Raw genomic sequence first — 27,889 nt, 5'->3', positions numbered from 1 at the left:
AGGGAGGTCCAAATTTATCTCTCAACAGATCTTTCAAAACTATTTTATTTTGGCAAAGGAGTTTGGAGTCCTTGAGTGAAAGTTAAAGGCAGTTCTCCAGGTGGAAAGGTGAGACTGGCCTCCCATTTCAGCTCCAGAGGTGGAGAAAAAGCCGTCACACAGTTTGCTTGGACAATGCTGACATCATAACGCCCCTCCCTCCAGAAACACTGCACTCACACTGCTGCGTCACTGTGTGTGTGTGTGTGTGTGTGCGTGTATCTGTGTGTGTGTGTGTGTGTGTGTGAATGTATCTGTGTGTGTGTGTGTGTGTGCGTGTATCTGTATCTGTGTGTGTGTGCGCGCCCTTATGTATCCGTGTGTGTGTGTGTGTGACCAGCAGATTTTCAATTGTCAGAAGGAAACCAAGAGCAGCAAATGGATATGTTAGCACCAGGAACATCAGACAGCATTAGCATGTGTATTTCAATGACAAAAAAATAAACCTAACATTAGTATTGTGTTTGGTTCTGTAGACAGGTTCTGTCCAGGTACCTGAGAAAATAGCACCAAAAATCACCATTATAAAGTCTGGTTGTTTTTCTCTTTTTCAGTAAGACCCGAGACTTCACACCTGCTGAGGGCTGGGGGGGGGGGGGGGGGGTGGGGTGGGGGGGTGGGGGGGGGTGGGTATGGCTGGCAGGACTGAGCTCCCTTCTGAACTGTGAGAGTCTCTTATCAGGATCAACCTGAGCGGCTCGCTCTCCTCATGGGAATGTATCCAAATTTCGCACCGTACGCTCCATTTCCTGAAAGACAGAGAACGAGACAGTGTTACCAACACCACACTACAGAGGACCAAAACCTGTTTCAACACCACACTACAGAGGACCAAAACCTGTTTAAACACCACACTACAGAGGACCAAAACCTGTTTCAACACCACACTACAGAGGACCAAAACCTGTTTAAACACCACACTACAGAGGACCAAAACCTGTTTCAACACCACACTGCAGAGGACCAAAACCTGTTTAAACACCACACTAAACAGGACCAAACCTGTTTCAACACCACACTACAGAGGACCAAAACCTGTTTCAACACCACACTACAGAGGACCAAAACCTGTTTAAACACCACACTACAGAGGACCAAAACCTGTTTCAACACCACACTACAGAGGACCAAAACCTGTTTAAACACCACACTAAACAGGACCAAACCTGTTTCAACACCACACTACAGAGGACCAAAACCTGTTTCAACACCAGACTACAGAGGACCAAAACCTGTTTCAACACCACACTACAGAGGACCAAAACCTGTTTCAACACCACACTACAGAGGACCAAAACCTGTTTAAACACCACACTACAGAGGACCAAACCTGCATCACTACATCAGAATTTTCCCTGTGATGAAGTTGGCAGAGTATGAGAGCATAGCCCCCCCCCAGCTCTGTTTTGTCCCCCCCCCCCTCCCACGACCCCCCCCCCTCCCACCGCCCCCCCCCCCTTGGCTGAGGGGTGTATAAGCAGCGGCGTGTTTGTCAGAAATGTCACATTAAAGTCTCCGGCGGCCATCTTCTCTGCAATAAAACAAACCCCCCCTGGGGGCCGAGGGGGGGGGGGGGGTTCAGCTTCATGTACCATTAATCCACAGAGGTCAATTTCAGCTTAAGAGCGACGCAAGAACAACACTGCAGCTGCTGCTCTCTCTCTCTCTCCCTCTCTCTCCCTCTCTCGTTTCTTTCATTATTACATCCCAGCCCTTGAAAACCCATCATCCACACAAGTAAAGAATGCCACTGACCTGAGACAAGTGGGGAGAGAGAGAGAGAGAGAGAGAGAGAGGGAGAGACAAAGGGAAAGCGAGAGAGAAATAAAGAGGGAGAGAGAGAGGTAAAGCCGACCTGAGAGAGCGAGAGAAAGAGCATGAGAAAGAGACAAAGCGGGAGAGAGAGAAAAAGAGGGAGAGCATGAGAAAGAGGGAGAGAGAGAGACAGAGATAAGTAGGAGAGATTAGGAGAGAGCATGAGAATAAGAGAAAGAGCATGAGAGAAAGGGAGATGGGAGAGAGAGAGAGAGATGGGAGAGAGAGAGGGGGAGATGGGGGAGAGAGAGAGAGAGAGAGAGAGATGGGAGAGAGAGAGAGAGAGAGGGAGATGGGAGAGAGGGAGAGAGAGAGAAAGGGAGATGGGGGAGAGAGAGAGAGAGAGATGGGAGAGAGAGAGAGAGAGAGGGAGAGAGAGGGAGATGGGGAGAGAGAGAGAGATGGGAGAGAGAGAGAGAGAGGGAGATGGGAGAGGGAGAGAGAGGGAGATGGGGAGAGAGAGAGAGATGGGAGAGAGAGAGAGAGAGGGAGATGAGGGAGAGAGAGAGAGAGAGAGAGATGGGGGAGAGAGAGAGAGAGAGAGAGCGAGAGGCAGTGCCCTACAGCACACGCTGCATACTCATTATCAGTCAGCCTTTGGCGGGAGTCTAACCCACATCCGTCCCGCCTGCTGTGCCTCCTCCCCCTCAGAGCACAGATAGCGGCAATAACCAGGCCTCGCTACCAGGAGGTTGCCGGTTCTATTCCAAGATGGTGCATTGCTTCTGTAGCCGTCAGCTATAGGCTAACGGCTAGAACTGACTTGGATCACAGGGGAAAAACAGGAGCGGGGAAAAGATGTTTAGATCCACAGACTCCAAACTGCTTCATAAAAATCTTACCCCAGAAAACCCTGCGTTCCATACAAACCCGAGTCATCCCAGGGCGGCGTAGTCGAGATAAAAGCCCAATCTAACAGTCATTAGCATAAAACGCACGGAGGAGCATAAAACGCACAGAGGAGCTGAAAGCAGGCCCATTTTGAGAAGCGACCGCGCTGTCAGGCTTTTACCAGCCGACGCGCTGCTTATCGCGGGTCTGAACGAAACGCCTGGGAGCAGCAGGGCTTCAGAGCGGGAACGCTCGGAGAGGACTAGCCGCACACGGCCGCCATTACGGCTCCAAAACAGCCCAGTTTACACTGGAGGAGCCGCACACGGCCGCCATTACGGCTCCAAAACAGCCCAGTTTACTCCGGATGAGAGCCCAATCTGCAGCTGCCTCGCACTTACTGAGCACGCTCAGTAGCTGCCACAGATGTTATCTCCGTCTCTCACTCTCACTCTCTCTCTCACTCTCTTTCTCTCTTTCACCCCTTTTTATTCTCCCGGGAAATTCAGAAGACTAAAGTTGGAAGTTAGGAGTAAAACAACAGAAAAAGATAAATATATTTTTTGTAAAAAATGTATTATCATTAAACACTGACACAACCAACACTGACATGTTACATGAACACAGGCTGTAGCGTGCACCTCTGGTGGAACTGGCATTTTACACAAGGAAAATAAAATTTAATGAAAACATTCATTTTATGATTATTTATTACTTAACTGATTGTTACTAATTGGTGAAGGTAGGAGGTAAGCATCCCACGTGTATTCTGAATTACTGAATCAAATCAGAGCAAAAACTGCAGTGGATAAAAAATGTATATTTATACACACACACACGCGTGCATGCACACACGCAGCAGAGGTAGTGTGTAAGGTGTGGTGTGAGGTCGGGCAGGAGTAGGACAGGAGTAGGGCAGGTGTAGGGCAGGAGTAGGACAGGTGTAGGGCAGGAGTAGGGCAGGTGTAGGGCAGGAGTAGGGCAGGAGTAGGACAGGAGTAGGGCAGGAGTAGGACAGGTGTAGGGCAGGAGTAGGACAGGTGTAGGGCAGGAGTAGGGCAGGAGTAGGGCAGGAGTAGGACAGGAGTAGGACAGGAGTAGGGCAGGTGTAGGGCAAGTGTAGGACAGGAGTAGGACAGGAGTAGGGCAGGTGTAGGGCAGGAGTAGGGCAGGAGTAGGGCAGGAGTAGGGCAGGAGTAGGACAGGAGTAGGGCAGGAGTAGGGCAGGAGTAGGGCAGGAGTAGGGCAGGAGTAGGACAGGTGTAGGGCAGGAGTAGGACAGGTGTAGGGCAGGAGTAGGGCAGGAGTAGGGCAGGAGTAGGGCAGGTGTAGGGCAGGAGTAGGACAGGTGTAGGGCAGGTGTAAGGCAGGTGTAGGGCAGGTGTAGGGCAGGAGTAGGGCAGGAGTAGGACAGGAGTAGGGCAGGAGTAGGGCAGGAGTAGGGCAGGTGTAGGGCAGGAGTAGGACAGGTGTAGGGCAGGTGTAGGGCAGGAGTAGGGCAGGAGTAGGGCAGGTGTAGGGCAGGAGTAGGGCAGGTGTAGGGCAGGAGTAGGGCAGGAGTAGGGCAGGAGTAGGACAGGTGTAGGGCAGGAGTAGGGCAGGTGTAAGGCCGGTGCAGGGACACACCTCGGTCATGCGGGTCTTGTCGTAGTCTCTGCGATGCTGGTAGATGCACTGGCTGAGGATGGAGAACAGTCTCTCCAGCTGGTCTACAGTGTAGAGCGCAGTCTTCACCACCACCAGCTCCAGGAGGCCCTGAAACACACACACAGGTGAGCATTACACAGGTACACACACACAGGTGAGCCTCACACAGGTACACACAGGTGAGCATTACACAGGTACACACAGGTGAGCATTACACAGCGTGTCATAAAACAGTTTTTTGAGGTTGGGGTGCCCTTCGCTCACTTTGAACATCACTTTGCCCCACGAAAGGACTCGACATTTCAGAGTGCACCTCTCAGAGCTGAAGTATCGCAGAATGCAAAGCTGTTTATACAGGGGGAAACTGCTCCATTTCAGTGCCAAACTGTTCACAGCAGCAGGAAGAGGAAGGGTAATAAATATTAAAGAGAGAAATGCATAAAATGTACAATGATAACGGTTATAAATAGCCTGTCACACCGCCAAGCTCCGTGCAAAATTAATTTAAGAGGAGAAATGAACAGAAGCCGAAGAGAAGCCACCGTACCATTTACAGTTTTCCATTTAGTCATTTAGCAGGAGCCTTTAAGCCAAAGTGACTCACAAAAGTGCATTTCACACGGCAAGCTAACAGCGCTAGAGCTAGCTGGAGTCAAACACAGTTACAGTCACAAAGCCGTCAAGGTACATGAAGGGCTATGGCTTTTACTGCTAAATAGAAACATCGAGATGTAGCTCGAAAAGGTGGGGTTTTTTTTCGACGTTTTGAGAAGACAGCCAGTGCAGGTGCCATCCTGACTGAGTGGGGAAGGTCGTTCCACCAATGGGGGGAGGGACCAGAGGGGGAGGGGCCAGAGAGGGGGCGTGGCCAGATAGGGGGCGGGGCCAGGAGCGGATGACGGGCTCGCTCTGTGTAACGCTTACACGCTATTAATCACAGAGGAAGTTTGGGGTCGTCATGGAAACTAAGCATGACCAAAATGAATCCGCATCAATCGTGTGTGTGGTTAAATTCAGGTAACAGGGTCAGGTGGTATGGGGGGGGGGGGGGGGGGGGGAGCACACATCTTCCAAATGCAAAATTCTGATTCCTGTGAAGAGAAACTCGAAGGAGGGAAACAATGGTGCTCGGGCACCCGCCTGCTTGGGTATGAGCGCTGAACGCTAAAGAGAATCTGCCATCTAGCTTTGGGGCACTCGCCCAAAATTACCCCACTTCTGTTCCTCATTCTCTGCAGAGTCTGCGAATGTTGGTCCCAGATACGTCGTCTTTATCAGTTTTAATTTTCACGCTCTTCCCTCCCTTTTTCTCCTCAATTTGAAACAGCCAATCAGGTTCAAGCTGCAGCGCTCATCATCGCAATCTTAACAGAGGAGCCCGAACCACCCCTCCCCCCTCCTCCTCCTCCCTCCAGCCCCCGGTGAATTAGGAGCATTTGGGGATACACTCTGAGGATGAATGAGGTCAGAAATTCGCCTCAGAGAGTCTTCTGCCTGCTGCAGAGAAACAGAGAAGGAAAGAATCTGAAATAATCTCTCTCTCTAGTGGAGAAGGCAGGGCATGGAGGGGGAAAAAAGTTTTTAAAAAAGGCTGTTAAAAAAAAAAAAAAAAAAAAAAGCTTTTTAAAAAAAGGCTTAAAAATCCCTTCCAGCAGAGAGGGAGTGTGTGAGAAATAACAAAAGAAAGAACAAGAGAGAGTGAGAAAGAGAGGAGAGAGAGAGAGGAGACCGCGAGAGAGAAAAGAGAGAGTTAGAGAAAGGAGAGAGAGAGAAAAAGAGCAATATTGAGAGTTAATTAAATTACTGCACTGTGCTAATGAAAGAGAGACAGAAGGGGGTGTATGACAGGATCTATCAGGAGCCCCGGGGGGGGGGGGGGCAGAGTCACTGAGCGGTGACTCAAACACCCCGATTACCCCCCCAAAACTCTCTGCCTCCACCACCTCCCGCCTTTATGCACAAGGTGCAGAGCTTAACAGATACCAGACCAAGGGGCCCATCCACACACTGGAACAGCCTTAACAGATACCAGACCATGGGGCCCATCCACACACTGGAACAGCCTTAACAGATACCAGACCATGGGGCCCATCCACACACTGGAACAGAGCCTTAACAGATACCAGACCATGGGGCCCATCCACACACTGGAACAGAGCCTTAACAGATACCAGACCATGGGGCCCATCCACACACTGGAACAGAGCCTTAACAGATACCAGAGTGTGGGGCCCATCCACACACTGGAACAGAGCCTTAACAGATGCCAGACCATGGGGCCCATCCACACACTGGTGCAGAGCTTAACAGATACCAGACCAAGGGGCCCATCCACACACTGGAACAGCCTTAACAGATACCAGACCATGGGGCCCATCCACACACTAGAACAGAGCCTTAACAGATACCAGACCATGGGGCCCATCCACACACTGGAACAGAGCCTTAACAGATACCAGAGTGTGGGGCCCATCCACACACTGGAACAGAGCCTTAACAGATGCCAGACCATGGGGCCCATCCACACACTGGAACAGAGCCTTAACAGATACCAGACCATGGGGCTCATCCACACACTGGAACAGAACCTTAACAGATACCAGACCATGGGGCTCATCCACACACTGGAACAGAGCCTTAACAGATACCAGACCATGGGGCCATCCACACACTGGAACAGAGCCTTAACAGATACCAGACCATGGGGCCCATCCACACACTGGAACAGAGCCTTAACAGATACCAGACCATGGGGCCCATCCACACACTGGTACAGAGCCTTAACAGATACCAGACCATGGGGCCCATCCACACACTGGTACAGAGCCTTCACTACATGAGCCACCAATATTTTCACAAATATGCATTTCTGTGTTTGGCGGCATATATTTTTCTTCATGCAACCAGAATCATTCTGAATTTCTACTTTAAACATGGCCGACAGCAGCGCCTCTACAAACAGAAATAAAGATACGAAAATAAAAACACGCGAGTCTGGGCATCTGGGGAGGACTATGAATAAGGCGCACTGCCCTTTTGTTTAGAGCTTTTAATCGATATAAACAAACCAGAAACACGCGCTCTTCAAAAGCCTGGGCCCAGAGCGGAATTGAGAACAGTCTGCATGAGATCGCCACTCAACCAGATGCCACGGCAACCCGCTCTCCGACGCCACGGCAACCAGACCATCGTGTCCAGCGTCTGCACGCACGGCACTCAACAGCCTACGGGACTTTAACTGAACAACATATCTGTGCATAAACAGCAAGAGATTTTAAATAAGAATAATAATAATGCTCACAGCCTAGTAGTTAAAGTTTAAGGTTTGATTAATCAGGGTGAAAATACATATTTCACCAAGACAACAGAAAAGGAAAAGGTTCGGATGTTAAGGGACCGGAAGGCGTGGGGGTGGGGTACAGGCAGCAAAGTGAAATATTAATAATTAAAAGCAGGAACCACAGCAATTTGTCGCCCATTTTTGTTTGTGGCTCAGATAGCAGCCCAAGCTCCTGAGAGGAGAGAGGAAGAGGAGAGGGGAGAGAGGAAGAGGAGACGCTGAATTTATAACCGCTTCCGCCAAAACTGCCCTCCCCCCCCCACCACCAAGAACTCCGCGGTTCCCTGTCCACAAACAGCCCAAAACTCAGAGACGCCGCCACGAAGGGCCGCCAAGCCCCCTCGCCCAATCAGAGCCATCGGTTTCCTGGCTCATGTAAATAAATAAATAAACAGACGCAAGCGGCCCGGGCCGGCAGCCGTAATGAGTTTGCGTCCCGCCGTCCCGCCAGGCCGGGCCGCTCGGTGGTCCTCCGGCGCCGGGCGGAACGGGCGGGGCAACGAGCGGTATCTGCATGGGGCCCCCCAGGACAGAGAGGGGGCCCCAACAGAACGGTGAGGGGGCCCCAACAGGAAGGAGAAGGGGCCCCACCCTTGCAGGAAGAAGAAAAGTAAAAAGTGCACAACCCTCTTTTTCGAGGATAATGTGAACCTAAGAGCTGAGGTCGAGTTTAGACTCTCTGTGACAGAGCCCCCCCCCACCCGTACCCCCCCACCCCTCCCCCAGTGAAATGCCAGATAAAGCAGCAGCAGCACCGGGCACTAAGGACAGGGGATTTTAACACCAATTATGAGGGTGTCCTCCCCCTCCGGCACCTTCCAGTGTGGGATATCAGTCCAGGCAGCAGCCGTCCAATTTACACCCCCACACTCACTCCTGATTGCATCTCCTGAGCGCAAGGGACCATCTCTAAAGAGACGCTCCCCTGCACTGCCACACGCTGACATTTCGGAGAAAAGTCGCTCTCTCTCGGCCATTCTACTCCATTAAGCCAATGATAACCATCCACATTCTCTCACTGTCCTTTAAAAACCAGCTGCGTGACAACACACTCATTCAAAACAGCAAGAAGATAACAGTACTCTCCTATAACAGCCAATCATGCAATCATTCTCCTTTAATAACCAATCACATATCAAAACTGCCCTTTAATAACCAATCTTGTGAAAGCAGTTTCCTTTAATCACATATCAAAACTGCTTGACCAACCAGAGCAGACAACATGTCTACCGCTCAAGACTGCATCTCCCAGCGCAAGGGGATGTCTCTAAAGATTCGCTCCTCTCCTGCCACACCCTCCCACTGGGGAGGAAACCAGGCAGAAGAACCTGCCAGGCCTGCAGTAACATGCAGACGGGCCCTTAGAAGCTCTGGCCACACCCGGGTCGGGGTTTGCCCCAGATGGGACCGTAACCATGGTGACCCCCAAGTGGGGCGGTCTGGCGACAGCAGAAGGCCCCTGGTGCCGTCACTCACCCCATCGAGGGCGGGGCCTAAATCACCCGGCGAGGGGGGGGGGGGATTAGATCCCATCACGTACTGGCGAGCCCCTTTTAGATTGATTCATACGACAAACCCTCGCCTCTCGCGCTCGGCAGGATGATAGAGGACGTTTCCGGAACGGAGCTGGCCTACATCGCACACATTCCAACACCAGGAGAGAGAGAGATAAGATTCGGAGGAGGAGGGAAAAAAAAAGAAAAGAAAGAAGTTTACCAACATGATAGATAACTCCATTCCAGACATAAATAAAACTTCTCTCATTCCGATCGGCTGAAATAAAAGGCTGCTTGCTCATCCGTCAGGAAGGCGCGGCATCCACAGACACGCAGTAATCAGCTCCAATATCCTCACACACTCATCCGCCCCACTGCATGATGGGAAGTGGGGAACTCAACGGCTACTGAAGCCGCTCAATCCTGTTCCGAATGGCGGAAAGTTTTGACTGCTGAAAGTAACTTTTCTTTTTCCTCTGGGTCTGTCAGTGTTTGTGATCATATTTCACAAACGGTTCGAGAGCTGAGAATGAACAGCTTCTGGGTGAAGATTAATAATTATTAATCATACTTTCTAAAATTGTGGTGTGAGTAAATCTTTAAAACTAATGGACAATTCCTCTCACTGTCATAGTCAAGCACTTCAGTACACACGCACACACACACACGCACACAAACACATGCACAGACACGCACACATGCACACACAAACACACACGCACAAGCAATTTTTTTCTTAGTCATTCTACTTCATTAAGCAAATAATAACCATTCAAATAACCCTTTAAAAACCAACCATGTGACCCCACTCTTGTTTATAAAGCGATAACCTAACAATGCCATCCTATAACAACCAATGATGTAACTTCACTCTCCTATAACCAATCCCATGTCAAAACTGCCCTTTAATAACCAATCATGTAAAAGCAGTCTCTTTTAAATAACCAATTATTATTTAATCAGCTACTACAGCCACGGCCTACTCAGCCGTGCTTGGCCAACCACAGCAGAAAAAATATCTACCGCGGCCAATCAGAGTGCATGACACATCTAACGCGGCCAATCAGAGCGCACGACAAGTGCACCTCTCCCAGCGCATGAAAAAGGCCTGATTGGGTGAAATGCCTAACAAAGGAAAGGAGAAATCACCCAATGAGATTTGTCACGCATTTATTACACATTTATTATGCATTTATTAAGCATTTATTACGCATTTATAATGCTTCATTACAGATTTATTACACAAGGTTCTTGGACTTCCTTGTTCTACATCTCTCACACTGTCGGAAGTCTTTTTAAAGAGACAATTCTTCCTCCCAGAAGCAACAGAGTGGAATGGGCATCTAAAGGAGGCTGAACCCTGAACCCTGAACCCTGAACTCTGAACCCCTGAGGGTTCAGCCACAAGGTGGAGGAAAAGCCTGTTATGTGCTGCCATGGAAACCTCAGAGACCGCAGGAAGTCAGCAGTGGTTAGCCACCCCCCCCCCCCCCCCAAACTCAGGCCGTGTTTCTCGGTTCCGCCTCAATCCATCATTAAGCGGGAATAATTCCTCTGCCGCTCGGGTTCGAGAGAACGCAGAACAGAGGAGCGGAGACACGGAGACCCGTTAATGGCGCGGAATGGAGGCCGCTGCGCTGTTTTCAGCGTGTGTGTGTGTGTTTTTTTACCCACACGCCTCCACAGCCATTACCCAAACGCCCAATCACGCTCAAGCTGCTTCAGCGGGACAGAAAGACCAAAAAAAAACAAAAAAAACAACCATAAATAAGAGAAACATTATGCGGGAAACCAGCGGATGTTTTATCCTCCAACCAGGTCCTGCTGGGGACCAGAGCAGCAATCTTCCCAGCAATTACCCAGCACCTCACTTCCATTCTTCCATTTCAATAATTACAACACCCCCCATCACCCACCCCAAACCACCAACTACCCCCCCACCCAACCACCACCCACCGCCTCACCCACCACCTACTACCCACTGCCCCCCAAAACCACCTACTACCCACTACCAATCACCCCCCCAACCCAGCACCTACTACCCACTACCAACCACTCCTCCAACCCAGCACCCACCACCCCTCCACCGACTACACCTCACTCACCCACTACCCATGACCCAGGTGTGTGCAGGTAAGCGGGCTGCTCACCTGTAACCGCTCGTGATCCACCACCAGAGGGGGCGGCGGCGAGTCCTCGGGCCTCTCCTCCACAGCCGTTATTGCCTTGGCCTGCTCAGGAGGAGTCTTCCTGCACCTCTTCACTTTGGACACACCTGCCACAGGTACACAAACATATCACACTGTTATTACACCTAATGTGTGTGTGTGTGTGTGTGTGTGTGTGTGTCTGTGAGTGTATGAGAGTGTGTGCACGTATGTGTGTGTGTGTGCGAGTGTATGTGTGTACGGTGTGTGTGTGAGAGAGAGAGAGAGTGTGTGCGTGTGCGTCTGTGCGTATGTATATGTGAGTGAGTGTTTGTGAGTGTGTGTGTGTGTGAGAGAGTGTGAGTGTGTGTGTGTGTGTGTGTGTGTGTGAGAGAGTGTGTGCGTGTGTGTGTGTGTGTGTGAGTGTGTGTTTGCGTGTGAGTGTGTGTGTGTGTGTGTGTGAGAGAGAGAGAGTGTGTGGTGTGTGTGTGTGTGTGTGTGTGTGTGTGTGTGTGAGTGTGTGTGTGTGAGAGAGAGAGAGTGTGTGTGTGTGTGTGTGTGAGAGAGTGTGTGTGTGTGTGTGTGTGTGTGTGTGAGTGCTCAGTCCTCTTTAATTCAGCGCGTGCTGTGATGACTCACACAGAGCTGTCGGCTCGCTGCAGATAAATGAGCAAACGTTTAAGAGCAAAGGGCAGGCAGGGAGAAAACACATCCACCCTGGGGGGGTCGGACCTGCCCCCCCTCCTCGCTCAAATTCATACTCACTACAAACTACCGATCGGCACTTGTCCAGGGGGAAATCAGCATATGCACCGCTCATGAGCTGTGTGTGTGTGTGTGTGTTGGAGGAGGGGGCAGGACGGGGGGGTAGGGGGGGGTGGGGGCAGGACAGGGGGGGTGGGGGGGGGGGGCATAGGTCCCACAGCATTGCTGCTTTCCCTTTGTTGTGTTCCCACAAGGGAGGAATTTAGCGACAGAGCTCACCTGCAGGTCAGACACACCTGAGCTGAGTGGAACCCTACAGCGGACTGAACACTGGAGTGAGATCACAGCTCAGAGACCTGGACCAGAAGTGCTGTGTTTCAGAATTTGACCTGTATTTTATTATTTATTTATTTTATTTTTTTACAATTAACATTGAGGAATAACTACCTCCCACACCTGGGTGTTGTTTAATCGTTCTCTGTGTGAGAGAGCAACTGCAGATCTCTGAGTTTTTTCCGCTACAGTTATTTATTTACGCAGCCAAAGCAGGAATTTCATGCAAAGCTCGAGGCAACAACAAAAAAAAAAAAATCAAAAATAAAAAGATGAAAAAAGTGAGGATTCAGCGTGGGAATATCTGATCACAGGAGCAACACAATCCTCAAATATGAAATTATGTGAAATCCCTGAGCTGCACAGCATCTACAGAACTTATTTTGTGCTTTTTTATTGAATATAAGAGCAGCTCGTGTGTGCTCTGGAACAACCGTGACCCTCATGTCGAAAAATAAACATTTTCATCTGCGCATCAGAAACTTCAGAGCAAGTCAGAACAAGGGGAGAGGGAGGGGGGACGTATGGGGGCATGGGGGTGTCTGTCGAAACACTGTTCTAGCGCACGAATGGGCCACACACCCCTGGAATTAGAGGGTGGCATCGTGTGCCATCATGTTCTTCTTTCAGAGGCCAAAAGCCAGTGTTCTAGAACTCTGCTGCTTTCAGTTACCAGCGGCGATTGTGACATCAGCACCAGAATGTTCCGTTAGGAACACTCTGATCACGTGTTTGTGACCTCACAGCTTAAAGGGTTAAAGCCCCTCACCTTCTTTATCGGGGTCCCCCTCGCTCGACTCCCCCGGCCGCTCCTCCCCGTCACCCCCCTCTGAGGCTCCGCCCTCCTGGCTGGCGGGGGCGGGGCCTGGCTCCTCCCCTCCGTCCCCCTTTCGGTTGGCCTCGCTGTCCAGGCTGTCCAGGGATTCGTCTCCGTTCATGCAGTCCTGCGGCTGGGGGTTCGAGGGCGGGGCTTCCTGCTTGGGCGGGGCGGGGGCAGGGGCGGGGCCGGGGCCGGGGGGCTCGTTGGAGCTCTCCTCCTCGGTGGAGAGGGTGTGGCCGTTGGCCTCGGGCCCGTTCTGGGCGGGGGGCGGGTCCATGGCGTCACACGACGAGTCCTCGTCCTGAGTCAGCGCGGTGTCGCTGGGGCCCGCCGCGTCCTCGGTCGCCGCCCCCTCGTCCAGCTCCTCCCCCTCCGCCTCCTCCTTCTTCAGGTAGGTCTTCTTCTTGCGGATGATGCCCCGCCCCCAGGACGGCCGCCGCCGCGCCTTCCGCTTGATGTGATCTGCCAATCAGAACGCAGGGATTTATTTACCGTACTGCACCCGGCCAATGGGCATTCAGCATGAAAATGAAAAGCTGGTTGACATACATGACAGGGATATTCCTCCTGAACAGTGCCGGTGGAACAGCAGTTATGTTCTCCCCAAAATCTCCAGACTAACCGCTAGAAAACCCAACAGCCCCCCCCCCCCCCCACCAGCCGAAACGCGCATCTTGCTTATTGTTTGCGGAATGTGTTGACCGAGAGGCAGCGCAGCGAGGGCCGGCACGCGGGATCACGAGGAGAAACGGAGCCCGGGTGCCGGAACACGCCAGCGGGCAGATGGCCACAGCGGGAGGCCAGTGCTGGCGGGAGCGGGACAGGCCCCGCCTCCCCCCTGGTCCCGCCCCCTGCCACACCCACACAGCCACACCAGCCTCCCCTGCGGCCCGCCTACCAGCCAGAAATCAATCTGAGAAAACCTGTCTGGGGGGGAAAAAGAGACAGAGAAGAGGAGGAGGAAAGAGGCCAACGAAGAGAAAGAACAGGGCTGAAAAACAAAGGATGCCCCAGTGGGTCACAGCCCCCCCCCCCCCCCTCCGCACAGTCCACTTCACCGGTAGTGCCGAAAACACAGCCGACGGAAAAACCGGCGACACAAACAGCCCCCCCCCCCCCCTTATTAATGAGATTAGCGCACAGTGTTCGACACGCTCCGCTGCAGAGAGAGAGAGAGAGAGAGAGAGAGAGAGAGAGAGAGAGAGAGAGAGGAAGAGAGAGAGAGGAAGAGAGAGAGAGAGAGAGAGAGAGAGAGAGAGAAAGAGAGAGGGAGAGAGAGAGAGAGAGAGAGAGAGAGGGAGGGAGAGAGAGAGAGAGAGAGAGAGAGAGAGAAATCCCGCCATTACCGCTCAGCCCACAAACCCGCAGCAAGGCCACACAGGGCGCCCCCGGGAAAATAATTAGGAGGAAAAGGGGGGGGGGGGGGGCGGTGACCTCATTACACCTCTCTGTCAGCCCCCTTTGAGGGGGGGCGGCGATCGAATTCCAGCACAGCGGCAGCGCCGTTCACCACGCATCTCCCTGCTGCAGGACGGCTGCTCGGAAACCTGCGACCCCCCCCCCACCACAACCCCCCCTCCCCCGGCCCCCTCACCACCCCGCCAACCAATCACAGTGATCTGATCCAAAGTGGCCAGCAATCCACAGAGCAAATTAAAATATATACATTTATATATATTAAATTCTAGCCATAAAAACCTGCAACAACATAAAAAGCTGTTTTGGAGGCGGGGGGGGGGGGGGGGGGGGGGGCATAAATCGATGTGATTCGGTCATCTCTATGCTCTAGTAAATGAGGACATTTTTATTGCTGGGCGAAAATTGACTATTTGATTTTTTTTTTTTTTTTGTCTGAAAAGACATGCAATTCTTTTGGTGCATTTGTAATCTGTGGTACACACGCACGCACGCACACACACATGCATACGCACACACATAGACACATAGACAGATACACACACACACACACACACACACACAAAGAAACACACACACGTGTTCACCAGTAGACACAGACTTAGAGACCCTTGGGAGTGCTGCTCTGGAGCTTCTAATTAGCTATTAATTGATCTGCAGTCTGTAACGGGGCCCTATTAAACTCACATAATAGATTTATTAATTGCTTGATTGATTATGCGGGGCAGTACCTGCAGTCAGATACAGTTGGGAGAAACCCCCCCCCCCCCCCCCACTCTTAGTGTGGAGCTGTCCTTCGTCCTTTGAGTCCCACAAAACCAAGCTCCCACACTCCCAGCCTTACAGCCTACAGTAAGCCACTAGGGGGCGGTGAAGGATATTTTCTGCATACTGCCCATCGCGTACACTAAACAGTATGCAGTATGCTGAACAGAGAGTACTCATTTTGAGTGCGCAGTGGTGGGCAGGCTGATTTGGACACAGTCCGGATTACGGGCCAAAGCCACGGCGAAGGCAGGAGGTTGCCGTGTCTAATCCAGGCCTGGGGGCACCCCCGCGTAGCCCAGACTTTACTCCAGCTAATCTCCCGATCAATGAAGGTGGCTGAGGGCACGTTTTTTTTTTAACTTCTTCCATAAATTTGCACTCGAACAGATTTTAACCCAAAGCAAGCCTCTCTTATTGACATTTGCCAGGCATTGCAAATGACAGAAAATGTCAAATTAAACCCAGTTAACAGCTGGTTACACTTCATAAAGTTAAACTACACTGGGAAGGAAATCCGCCATAGATGGGGGGGGGGACGTCCCAAATCTGATTTTCCTGATCTGCCCCCCCCCCCCCAGTCAGGCAGGTATTCAGCTCTCAAACCCCATTCACATTCCGCCTCCGTCTTCTTCCCAAAGCTTCTCTTTCGCTCACTCACTCCATCATCATCCACCCTTCCCTCTGCGAATCTGCCTTTTTACAAACCCATCACTCAACACAAAATCACTGCCATTTCTGACAAACGGCACAAACCAACGCACATTTAATACAACACGGACGCATTTGGGCTAATAAAACTAAGCATAGATAAGTGTGGCGTAACAACAGAAATACGAAGCACCGCTTAAATGTGACTGAAATTGCAGATCAAAGACATTTACTGTATTACAAATGCTTTAAGCTGCTTCTAAGATGTCAGTAATGCACTCGTTGGCTACAAGTGGTATTCATTAAAAATTCATGTGCCAGACATGAAGGCTTGGACTATTTTAAAATCACACTGTCCGTACAGGGCCATCTTCTGAAGCCTGACACTTCATCTGCAGCAGAGCTCTCGGTGTCAAAAGAGAATACGATTAACCAGCTGCTTTAACAGATTAAGGACCGAGCCACAAACCCCAGAAAATTAACGCCCCTGGAACCCCGCCACCTGCCCCCCCCCCCACACCCCCAACACCACCACCTCGAGGAAACCTCACTTAGGCACCGAGCTCCTATTTTCTCTGTCCTCTAAAAAATTTATTGGCCTGCGAATTAAAAACCTGGCAGTTTAAATCGTTGGCCAGCAACACAGCCCCATTCCATCCGAGCGAAATAACGGCAGACCTTAATTGCTAAGCTGATAACCATGGAAACAATGGCCCGCAACAATCAGGGGCAACACAGAACTGCAGAGAACTGCAGCAAACGACTCAATGACTGGAACCAATCATAGGGTCCTGCTCTGGACCGAAAGCTCCGTGATTGGTCAGTGAGTGACAGCACATGGCAGCTCCACCCATTCTGGGTTTCATTAAGCCTCATTGTCCAATGAAAAGCTTCCTGAATGTTGCAATATAAAAGGGCAACAGCTCGCACAAGCAAAGGTTAACAGTTGGCTTTGATGTGTCAAACCACATTTTCACATTTCACGGTTATTTTAAATACAGCAACTTCTTTTTGTCTTAAGTATTTTGTAATCCATTTTTAGAGGATTACAGAACTACAGCTCAGTGAGTCTTACCAACAGTGAGACCAGAACTGCAGCCCAGTGAGTCTTACCAACAGTGAGACCAGCAGAACTACAGCCAAGTTAGTCTTACCAACAGTGAGACCGGCAGAACTACAGCCCAGTGAGTCTTACCAACAGTGAGACCAGCAGAACTACAGCCCAGTGAGTCTTACCAACAGTGAGACCGGCAGAACTGCAGCCCAGTGAGTCTTACCAACAGTGAGACCAGCAGAACTACAGCCAAGTTAGTCTTACCAACAGTGAGACCGGCAGAACTACAGCCCAGTGAGTCTTACCAACAGTGAGACCAGCAGAACTACAGCCAAGTTAGTCTTACCAACAGTGAGACCAGCAGAACTACAGCCAAGTTAGTCTTACCAACAGTGAGACCAGCAGAACTACAGCCCAGTGAGTCTTACCAACAGTGAGACCGGCAGAACTACAGCCCAGTGAGTCTTACCAACAGTGAGACCGGCAGAACTACAGCCCAGTGAGTCTTACCAACAGTGAGACCAGCAGAACTACAGCCAAGTTAGTCTTACCAACAGTGAGACCGGCAGAACTACAGCCAAGTTAGTCTTACCAACAGTGAGACCGGCAGAACTACAGCCAAGTTAGTCTTACCAACAGTGAGACCGGCAGAACTACAGCCCAGTGAGTCTTACCAACAGTGAGACCAGCAGAACTGCAGCCCAGTGAGTCTTACCAACAGTGAGACCAGCAGAACTACAGCCAAGTTAGTCTTACCAACAGTGAGACCGGCAGAACTACAGCCCAGTGAGTCTTACCAACAGTGAGACCAGCAGAACTACAGCCAAGTTAGTCTTACCAACAGTGAGACCAGCAGAACTACAGCCAAGTTAGTCTTACCAACAGTGAGACCAGCAGAACTACAGCCCAGTGAGTCTTACCAACAGTGAGACCGGCAGAACTACAGCCCAGTGAGTCTTACCAACAGTGAGACCGGCAGAACTACAGCCCAGTGAGTCTTACCAACAGTGAGACCAGCAGAACTACAGCCAAGTTAGTCTTACCAACAGTGAGACCGGCAGAACTACAGCCAAGTTAGTCTTACCAACAGTGAGACCGGCAGAACTACAGCCAAGTTAGTCTTACCAACAGTGAGACCGGCAGAACTACAGCCCAGTGAGTCTTACCAACAGTGAGACCGGCAGAACTACAGCCCAGTGAGTCTTACCAACAGTGAGACCGGCAGAACTACAGCCCAGTGAGTCTTACCAACAGTGAGACCAGCAGAACTGCAGCCCAGTGAGTCTTACCAACAGTGAGACCAGAACTGCAGCCCAGTGAGTCTTACCAACAGTGAGACCAGCAGAACTACAGCCCAGTGAGTCTTACCAACAGTGAGACCGGCAGAACTACAGCCCAGCGGGACGTCTGGTAGCGGATGTCGACTTACAACCCAGAACACGGCGAACAGCGAACGCCACCCTTCGCGCACGGGGGAGTTCGCTCCACACGCGCCTCGGGTACGAGCCAGGTTTACCGGCGGGACGCCCCCCAAGGGGAAACGGAAATAAAAACAGCCACCCTCCCACCCCCCCCCCCGGGGAGCCGGGACGCTCTGGTTTTTTTGATTGGTGCCGCGAGAGGCACGCGTTTCACAGGACGGGGGGGAATATTTAGCACGGATATGAATATGGATCTGGGGGCGCCCGGTCCTCGGGGAGGCCCCCCGCTCTCAGGCCCACGGCCGTTTTAATCACCCGCGCGCCCAGCCCTCCGCCGCGGAGGACTCATTTACAAATGTCACCTTGCAGAAGTGGGTGATTATTCACAGGCCCTGCTTCTGACTGGCGGTTCCCCGTGTTGAGGTAACCTTTCCCCGGCTTCAGGGAGGGGGGGGGGGGGCGGGAGGGGAGGGGAGGGGAGGGGGGCTAATAAGAATAGCGTGTGTTATTTGCTGTGCATGCAGGCGATGATGTCGCTCCTGTGGAGAATGATGTCACTCATCCCTCGCTCTGAGGAGAGCGGGCTGCAGATGGTGCGGGAGAGCAGTGCCTTATGGGTACACACGCACGCACACACACTCTCACACACACACACACACACACACACACAAAAATGTCGTGCTATAAACTGTGAAGTCTAATTTCAGTAATGTTGTGTCAGAAGCTGTATGAAATCCAGTTTCAGTAATGTGTTGTGCCAACTGTAATTTTGGTAATGTTGTGTTGGAAATTTGTAAAATTTAGCTTCGGTAATCTGTTATGAACAGTGCCAAGTGTAATTTTGGTTATGTTGCGTTGGAAACTGTGAAATCTAGTTTCAATAATGCTGTGTTGGAAAGTGCTAAGTCTTTACATTGGTCGTTTTGTGTCAGGAATGGTGCCAAGTCTGCTTTTGAAAACATGTTGAAAACTGTGCCAAAACGCCTGATTTTGGTACTGCTGTAAGCGCAGAGCCCAAGCCCGTGCCCCAGGATCTGACCGTATAGCGGATGCTCTTATCCCGAGCGGCGCACACTGCTCACGTTCCTCACACACAATCCATTTATACGGCCGGATATTTACTGAAGCACTTCAGGTTAAGTGCCTTTGCCCAAGGGTACAAACCGCAGAGGCATGGCCGGGAATCGAACTGGCAACCTCTGAGTTACAGGCCGGTTTTCCTTCTTAACCATTACCCCACCACAGCGCTTGCATTTCATTCAGTACCCCAGAGAGCTAGAGAGAGCCAGAGAGAGAGAGAGAGAGCAAGAGACCAAGAGATACAGAGAGTGAGAGAGACAGAGACAGAAATGCAGTCTGCAAAAGGATGAACCTTATGGCCTGTGGGAGGATAGATCGAGAGAGAGAGATAGAAAGAGAGAGATGAACTCTATGGCCTTCGGGACAATAGACAGAGAGAGAGAGAGAGGGAGAGAGAGATGAAACCTATGGCCTGTGGGAGGGTAGATAGAGAGAGAGATAGAAAGAGAGAGATGAACTCTATGGCCTTCGGGACAATAGACAGAGAGAGAGAGAGAGAAAGAGAGAGATGAACCCTTCACCCTGTGTGTGGGGGAAGGTTGAAACGCAGCCCTGGCTGTGCAGCGTGTCACAGGGCAGGCACTCAGGAGCTGAGCGCCTCACAGTTTTATCCCCTGGAAATGAAACCCTCAGCGGCGGGGGTCAGGGGTCAGGAGGAGAACAGACTCTGATCGGGACGATTCCGGACCCTCCATCCCTACACTTGATTTTCGGTAGGGGGGGGGTCGGGGGGTGGCTAAGTCACAGTGATTTTCTGAGCGGAATCTCCCCGCTTAGCTGCGGCCAGGAACACGTTTGGAGCTTTTGGAGGGTTTTCGGGCCGGTGTGCGGGACGCTGTCCCAGGGCTCCTCAGGGCCGCTGGGCCTTTCAGCGCTAAATCAGGTGAGCCTCCGCTCCAGATCACCCGGGCTGCACGGGAACATCCCGCAGGAATCAGCAGCCAAAAAAATACACACTTTCTTTTAATAATCTGCTGCACTTATATATAGCAGTTTTCCAGATGCTCAAAGTGCACGGCAGCCATTTTGCACCAGACCGCTCACCACACATCAGTTGAGGTGGGGAGGCAGACAGCTATTTTTTTTTTTTAACCGATTAAATCAGGGGATGATTAGGTGGCAGGTTGAGAGAGCCGGGTTGGGAATTTAGCCAGGACACCGGGGAACCCCCTACTCTCTGCACTGAGCGTCAAGACTGTCAGAAATCTCAGGAATTTAACTGGTGTCTGAAAGGTTGGAGGAGTATTTGCCCCCGTTCCATTTACATAGCCTTTCCTGGGGGGCAAGAGACAGCAGGCCAGGCCCTGATTGGCTGATGGTGATGCGGTTGCTAGGAGACATCAGTTCAGCTGCACAGGTAGGAGGGCGCCCAGGAGAGCACTCTCATCACCTGAGCATCCTCGCATCGAGTCTCTTCGAGCTCAAAATCACAAGCTGAACGTGGACAGAAGAGTACAAAGTTTAGAATGTGGACTGCACTGTCCCCATGGCAACACGCCAAGGGGTTGATGGGGAGTAAAGGGGCCGCACCCCACAGGGGTTTCGGCGAATTGATGAAGTATCGACCCGCAGTTCCCACGGGTACCGTCGCCCAGGCGACACCGCGGAACGCAACGGGGGCGGAGTCAGACATCAGGGCGTTATACACCCCCCACACCCCCCCACCACAGGAGATGCGTGTGTGTGTGTGTGGGGGGGGGGGGGTATGTGTGCGCTAGAGGGAAAGTGAGTGAATATCCACTTCTAAAATAAGACAGTATAACTTCATATAACTGTTCACTGCAGTGGGTAATTTCTCCAAACAACATCATCAGTCCCAAATCGGGCAGAAGTGACCTGGTCTGACCTCAGCCAAGCCTGTGACTCACTGCTAAAATTAAATGAGCGTGAAAGAAGGGGGGGGGGGGGGAACTACACTGAGGACAACAAACAGCACACTGCTGATGAACAGAGCCTGTGCCTGGGGCCAGCCCAATGCTTTTAATGACGGCAATTAAGAAAGCGTGAAATCCCGCCGAACGTCGAGCGGCGGCTTTAATTAAGGCTTTAGCGCCGGAGGCTAACGCGCGGAGGCTAACGTGCTAACGCTAGCGCGAGCGGCCGGCGGGGATCTCAGACGTCGCGGCGTTCGCCGCGGAGCGTCGGCTGAGGACGAGACGTGCCCACGCACACCCGGAACGGCTCACCTAAAAAAATAAAATTAATAAATTAAATAAAATAAAATAAGATTAGCGCCTTTCCTCGTCTGAATGTTCCGCACGGTTCGAAGCAGTAATTTCTGTCTGACAATTCATTTCCCCTCTGATACAATTATGTGGTTCAGGGGAGGGTAGTTCAGAGGCGTGTCGGGGGTGGGGGTGGGGGGGCATTACAGGCGGTTTTCCCCCCCCCTCCTCGCTGCTCCAGATCACGGCGGTTTCGAGCGTGCTGCTCCGCGCGGGACGGCACGGCGGGACGGTTGCTGAAGAGGCGGAGACGGCGAATCGCACGCTTCGGCTTTTTCACGCTCAGAGCTCCTCTCCTCGCTTCTCGTCACGGAAAAAATAAAGCGTAAAAAAAAGCTGCATTTTTCCCGCCCCTCTAAACAAAACAAAAACAGGACAGGATGTGTGTGCAAACCCATTCACAACCCTTTTCTAACGGTCTTGGCGGAAAAGCCGCCAAGTTATCACCGCCGTCGACGCTCTCTATTTGCGTCGCGTTCTCACGGACGAGACGGCTAACTGGTTCCGCAAAGAGAGGAACCGCTGAGATAGAGCGACTAGACACCGCTGAGATAGAGCGACTAGACACCGCTGAGATAGAGCGGCTAGACACCGCTTTCAGCACCAAGGACAGCGCGGAGCAGGAGGTTAGCGGATTCCCGGTTCAGCAAAGGGAGGGGAAAAAAAGAAGGAAAAAAAAGAGAAAAGAAAAAAAAAAACTGTCCTCACGCCTGTGTGCAGCCAGGCGTTTCCTCCGTGCGGTCTTATTGGGCAGAGTTCAGAGACCTTGTGACCGGACTTCAACAACAGTTGAACAGCGCCCAGCCCCTCCAGCGCAAAATCAATGTGTCACATGACCACGACGGACTACTGCCGCAGCACGTCTTTACTTGGCAGCCAGAACAAAAAACTGAGTATAATTATTACAACAACAAAAAAAACAAAAGACGTTATAAATATTTAAAATAACACAAAAAATAATTATTGAAAATAAAATGGAAAATAAATCGACCTTGAAGATATTGCCTTACACCTCCCCTTGCCAGAGAATTTGATATTGCGCAGTAGTATTATTGTGTAGGTCGTAACACACCTCTGACTCCCTGACTCCCTGACTCCCTGACTCTCTGACTCTCTGACTCTCTGACTCTCTGACTCTCTGACTCTCTGACTCTCTGACTCTCTGACTCTCTGACTCTCTGACTCCCTGACTCCCTGACTCCCTGACTCACTGATTCACTGACTCCCTGACTCTCTGGCACTGGGACGCAGTGAGCATGTGCTTGTCGGCACTCTGCCCAATCAAAAGCGGAACTGGTATCAACGAGCACTCGCAAAACACGACTGGGCGTTCCAAATCAGGGAGGGGGGGGGGGGAGCATCTAAAATTTTTGTTAAAAAAAAAAGAAGCTCATCCACCGCCACACAAAGAAAACATTGATCTGAGCTGCTGGCGGGGGTGACGCTGGACGGGGGTTGGACCCCCTGGGGGGGGGGGGCACATGGTGAGCGAGGCTCTGACTCCATCGATTGACCACGGCTGGAGGCCCCGGTATATTACCACAGCGCCGGGGTGGGGGTGGGTGGGGGGGGGGGGGCAGAGAGCGATTGATCCCACAGGCCCGGGGTGGGGGGGTGGGGGCAAAACACTTCACCAGCGCACTGTAATAATCTTACAGTGACATTCCTCAGAGGCGCCCCCCCCCCCCAGCGCCATCTGTCCACGGACAACAACTCAGCGAATCCGACAAATCTGCTATTTTTACCATCACCTCCACCCTTCCGCCCACCGGCAACGCTTTCTGTTATTACCACGATGGCGTGTGTGCTCACATTATAACCATCTTCACACACACACACACACACACACACACACACACACACACACACAAAAACTGCAGTCACACAGGCTAAACACAGCACAATTAGGCCTCGTATAGCACGCGCCTGCTGCTAATTGGCCATTCTGAGTCACAGTGTAAAAGGTCTCCAGCACCTGACAGAGACGAGCAGTTTATTTTCTCCTTCACTGCACCGGCTCTCTGATCGTTTAACCCTTAGGAGAGCAGGTTCTTATGGAATGCTATTTTGCCAGTGTTCTAGAACTCCAGCGCTTTCCAATTACCACCAGCAGCGATTGTGACATCAGCACTGGAATGTTCAGTTAAGAACGTTCTAATCTCGTATTTGTGACCTCACAGCTTAAAGGGGCTAACAGGTCCCCCTGGCTCACGCAGGAGGGCGGTCTGAACCAGAGCCCGAGTGAACCAGCGAGGGGGGGGGGGCCAGGGGGCTGGGGGGCATTAGTCATACCCTTTCTCGCCGTGACATTTACTTGCAAACCCCCAGCATGGGGCGCCTCTCCGTCCCAATCGCGCGTGTCCGGGGGGTTCTAGCGGACAGGCGGAGGTCTTTTTACCCGCTGACAGCGGCATCAGCGCTGGCTAACCCCGCGGCGAGGATCCTCCATTAATCAGCCTCCCGGGCCAGGTGTCAGGCTATCACAGACCCCCCCCCCCACTGGGGGCGGGAACGCGACCGGCCACGGCTGGCAGGCCTACACGACAGCCCCTAATTGGACGTTGCTTTACCCAATGGAGAGAGAGCTCCGCTCCACATCTCATCGATTGAAAGAGGCTCCTCTGCTCAAGCAGAAAGTTTATATATTCTCATTTTATACTGCGTACGTTTGTGTAGTCTTCCGGTGTGAAACAAGTGGCGACTGCATGCGTGTGATTGGGGGGGAGAGTGTGTGAATATGCGAACATCTGCACAAAATGGCCGCTAATATTTGTTTAAAATGAATCCTCTCTTTCAGCTCCAAATGCTTTTTCTGAGTCCTTCAGTTCATTTAATTTTATTTCATTTCTTTATCAAGGATTTTTAACCAGGGAGGGGAAACAGATGAGTGTGTGTGGATCTCACTCCTGCACATGCGCACACACACACACGCACACACACAGAATCTCCATACCCATTAAAACTCACAGACTGCACCTGCCCTTATCTGAACTGTGACATTTAAGCATACAACACAGAAACGTGTTCATTTCACACAAACAAATGTGTTCTCACAGACAGCCGATAGCCAAACTGGGTGTGATTTAGCATTCCAGCTGTTTCTATTAATACCCTCCCTATCTGCGAAACAGAACAGACTGATCAATGCAGGAGCCAAACTAGGGGAGAACCATCTCTCTCCCTATCCCACTCCTACCATCTCCCTCCATTTCTCTCTCCCTCTCTCCCTATCCCACTCCTACCATCTCCCTCCATCTCTCTCCCTCTCTCCCTATCCCACTCCCACCATCTCCCTCCATTTCTCTCTCTCCCTCTCTCCCTATCCCACTCCTGCCATCTCCCTCCATCTCTCTCCCTCTCTCCCTATCCCACTCCCTCCATCTCTCTCCCTCTCTCTCCCTATCCCACTCCTACCATCTCCCTCCATCTCTCTCCCTCTCTCCCTATCCCACTCCCACCATCTCCATCCATTTCTCTCTCCCTCTCTCCTCCTATCCTCCTCCCTCTATCTCCCTCCATTTCTCTCTCCCTCTCACAATCTCTCTCTCCATCTCCCTCTCCCTCCATTTCTCTCTCCCTCTCACAATCTCTCTCTCCATTTCTCTCTCCCTCTCTTTCCATCCCTCTCTTTCACACTCCCTCTCCATCACAAATCGCAGCGCATGTACATATTCACTGCTTTCTGCTCCAGAGCATTGATATGTAATCATAAGTGAGGGCGTAGAGCCCTGCCATTAATCCTCCTAACAGAGTGCCCACTGTGCCCGCACCTCACCCACTGTGCCCGCACCTCACCCACTGTGCCCGCACCTCACCCACTGTGCCCGCACCTCACCCACTGTGCTTGCACCTCACCCACTGTGCCCGCAGCTCACCCACTGTGCCCGCACCTCACCCACTGTGCCCGTACCTCACCCGCGTGTGCCCATATCACCTCTATTCTCACTCTACCCTCTGTAACCCCATATGTCGTGACATGTCGCACTGCGGCTGTAATATCGCGATAGGCGCCATCGCCGCGGGAGCGCGACGGTGCTCTCAGACGGTTTCGGGGGGTGCAGACGGGGAGACGGAGCGGGGAACAGACGCTGGCTCAGAGCCCGGCTGAGATCAGCAGAAAGTTCCGGCAGGTTCGGATTTTCACCCGTCGCCTGGAAAACCAAGGCGCTAATTAAGAGGAAGGGCTGGGGAGGGCTGGGGAGGGCGGGGCTGGTTTTTAATCAGCGCGCTCTTTGGAGAGGAAACACAGGCGAGCTCGAGCTCGGGGGAAACACCTCCCCTCATCCCAGAGGAAATAAGAGTCCTTCTCTCCGCTCCGATCCACTCACACAACCCCTCCATCTTCTGCTTTCACTCTACCACTTTTTTTTTTTAAATAAAAAAAAATCTCCAACATGGGGGGGGGGGTCCTCCCACACACACACAGGCAACCGCACCGCACACTCCATCCGGCCCACAGTTCACGCCACCCCCCCAAACAAACCCCCCCGCCTCCACAAAGAGTCCGTCACAAAAACACAACAAAGCCGGACCGAAACCTTGTGGACAAAAGGAAAAAACAGAAATAAGAAAAGCGAGCGTCCTTCAGCCCAAACGCGCGAGCGAGCTCCGAGAGTCCACAGCCTCTTCACCGCAGCGAGAACACCCCTGCAAGAGCGAACCGGATTACCTCTCAGCCCGGAGAACAAACCGGATTACCTCTCAGCCCGGAGAACGAACCGAATTACCTCTCAGCCCGGAGAACACGGCAAATAAATAAATAAAAGCTCTCGCGTGCAGCCCGCTCCATCCCAGGCCGCGCACGAGTCGACATTAAAGAGGAGGCGAGAGAAACTCCGCAGCGCACAGCGGCGAACCCGGAGCAGTCAGCGAGCAGCGCCGGGTTTTGGCGGGTTCAGGAGTTATGGATTTCCCGCCGTCAGCAGGGACCCGCCAACATATGTCGCGAGATCAAATGTTGGAGTAGCGAGATATAAATACGCCTAATGAAGATACAGTGCCGAACACTGCAGAGTGACACCCGGGGTAATTTAGCCGGATCAAAATGAGCCTGTTTCTGCTCCTCTCGTAGTGTTACACCAGCGTCTGCTGTTCTGCAACTCGATACGCCGCAGCTCAGGCGCAGGCCGCGCCCGTTTAATTATTCACCAAACGGAACTGGGCGAAGCGGCAAGCCGAGGCCTACACAGCGCACACATCCACGCCGCGCTGCTGGGGTATAAAAAAACCACCTTCTGCGGTTTCCAAAACATTTCACAAGAAGCTGCTTTTCCTGCACCTTAAATCAAGCCCCTGTTTTAAGACCTTCTGGTTTTCTTCTCTTGTTTTTATTTTTGGTGCAGTTCTAGCAAAAGTAAACAACAGCAGAGCTAGCCAATCACAGCAGACAACTGGCAGAACTGGGCCAATCACAGCAGAGAACTGGCAGAACTGGGCCAATCACAATAGAAGAACTGGCAGAACTGGGCCAATCACAGCAGAAGAACTGGCAGAACTGGGCCAATCACAGCAGAAGAACTGGCAGAACTGGGCCAATCACAGCAGGAGAACTGGCTCCAGGCATAAGGTGATGGATTTAGGCTTGTGAACAGCATCATGGCACACTTGACCTACAGCACCTGGGCAGTGTTCAAACACCTTTAATGGGACACGCCTGAACACTCCTGGACACACCTGAACATGCCTGGACAGGCCTGAACACACCTGAACACGCCTGGACAGGCCTGGACACACCTGAACACGCCTGGATAAAAGGGTCATACCTGCATAATGCATTCAGAAGATAATAAATGAGAACATAACAACCTAACAATAACTATAATAAATGAAAAGATGATAAAGCATAAATTATTATTAATTATTACTGCAGTGTGTCTGTGTGCATCTGCACATTCCAAACTGCAGCGGAAAAAAAAATAGAAAAAAGCATCTCTAAAATAAAGTGCTTATTTATGAATGTTTGTAAATACTCATAAACTACTTATAAATAAAAGGAAAATTAATGACACATAAATTACATAAAAACTCATAAATGACACTCGGGACAAATGTGTGAAACCCTGGGACATGAGAGGTGTCGAGGGAAATTATTATAATAACAGTTT

At 51.6% G+C, this 27,889-nt stretch overlaps 1 protein-coding gene across 1 annotated transcript in view; it reads right to left on the bottom strand.

Moving 5' to 3' along the window:
- Positions 1-658: 658 nt before the first annotated feature.
- The window catches only part of atad2b (ATPase family AAA domain containing 2B), a 60,740-nt gene continuing 33,509 nt past the window's right edge, over positions 659-27,889 (bottom strand). The window contains 4 exon segments of the mRNA XM_035422568.1: positions 659-788; positions 4,312-4,440; positions 11,319-11,443; positions 13,123-13,635. Of these exon segments, the coding sequence (XP_035278459.1) occupies positions 747-788; positions 4,312-4,440; positions 11,319-11,443; positions 13,123-13,635 (809 nt within the window). The 3' untranslated portion in view covers positions 659-746.

This window comes from Anguilla anguilla, chromosome 6 (genome assembly GCF_013347855.1).
Source record: "Anguilla anguilla isolate fAngAng1 chromosome 6, fAngAng1.pri, whole genome shotgun sequence".
NCBI lineage: Eukaryota > Metazoa > Chordata > Actinopteri > Anguilliformes > Anguillidae > Anguilla > Anguilla anguilla.
Note: the sequence above shows the minus strand (reverse complement) of the source record. Positions and strands in the feature narration are given on the sequence as shown.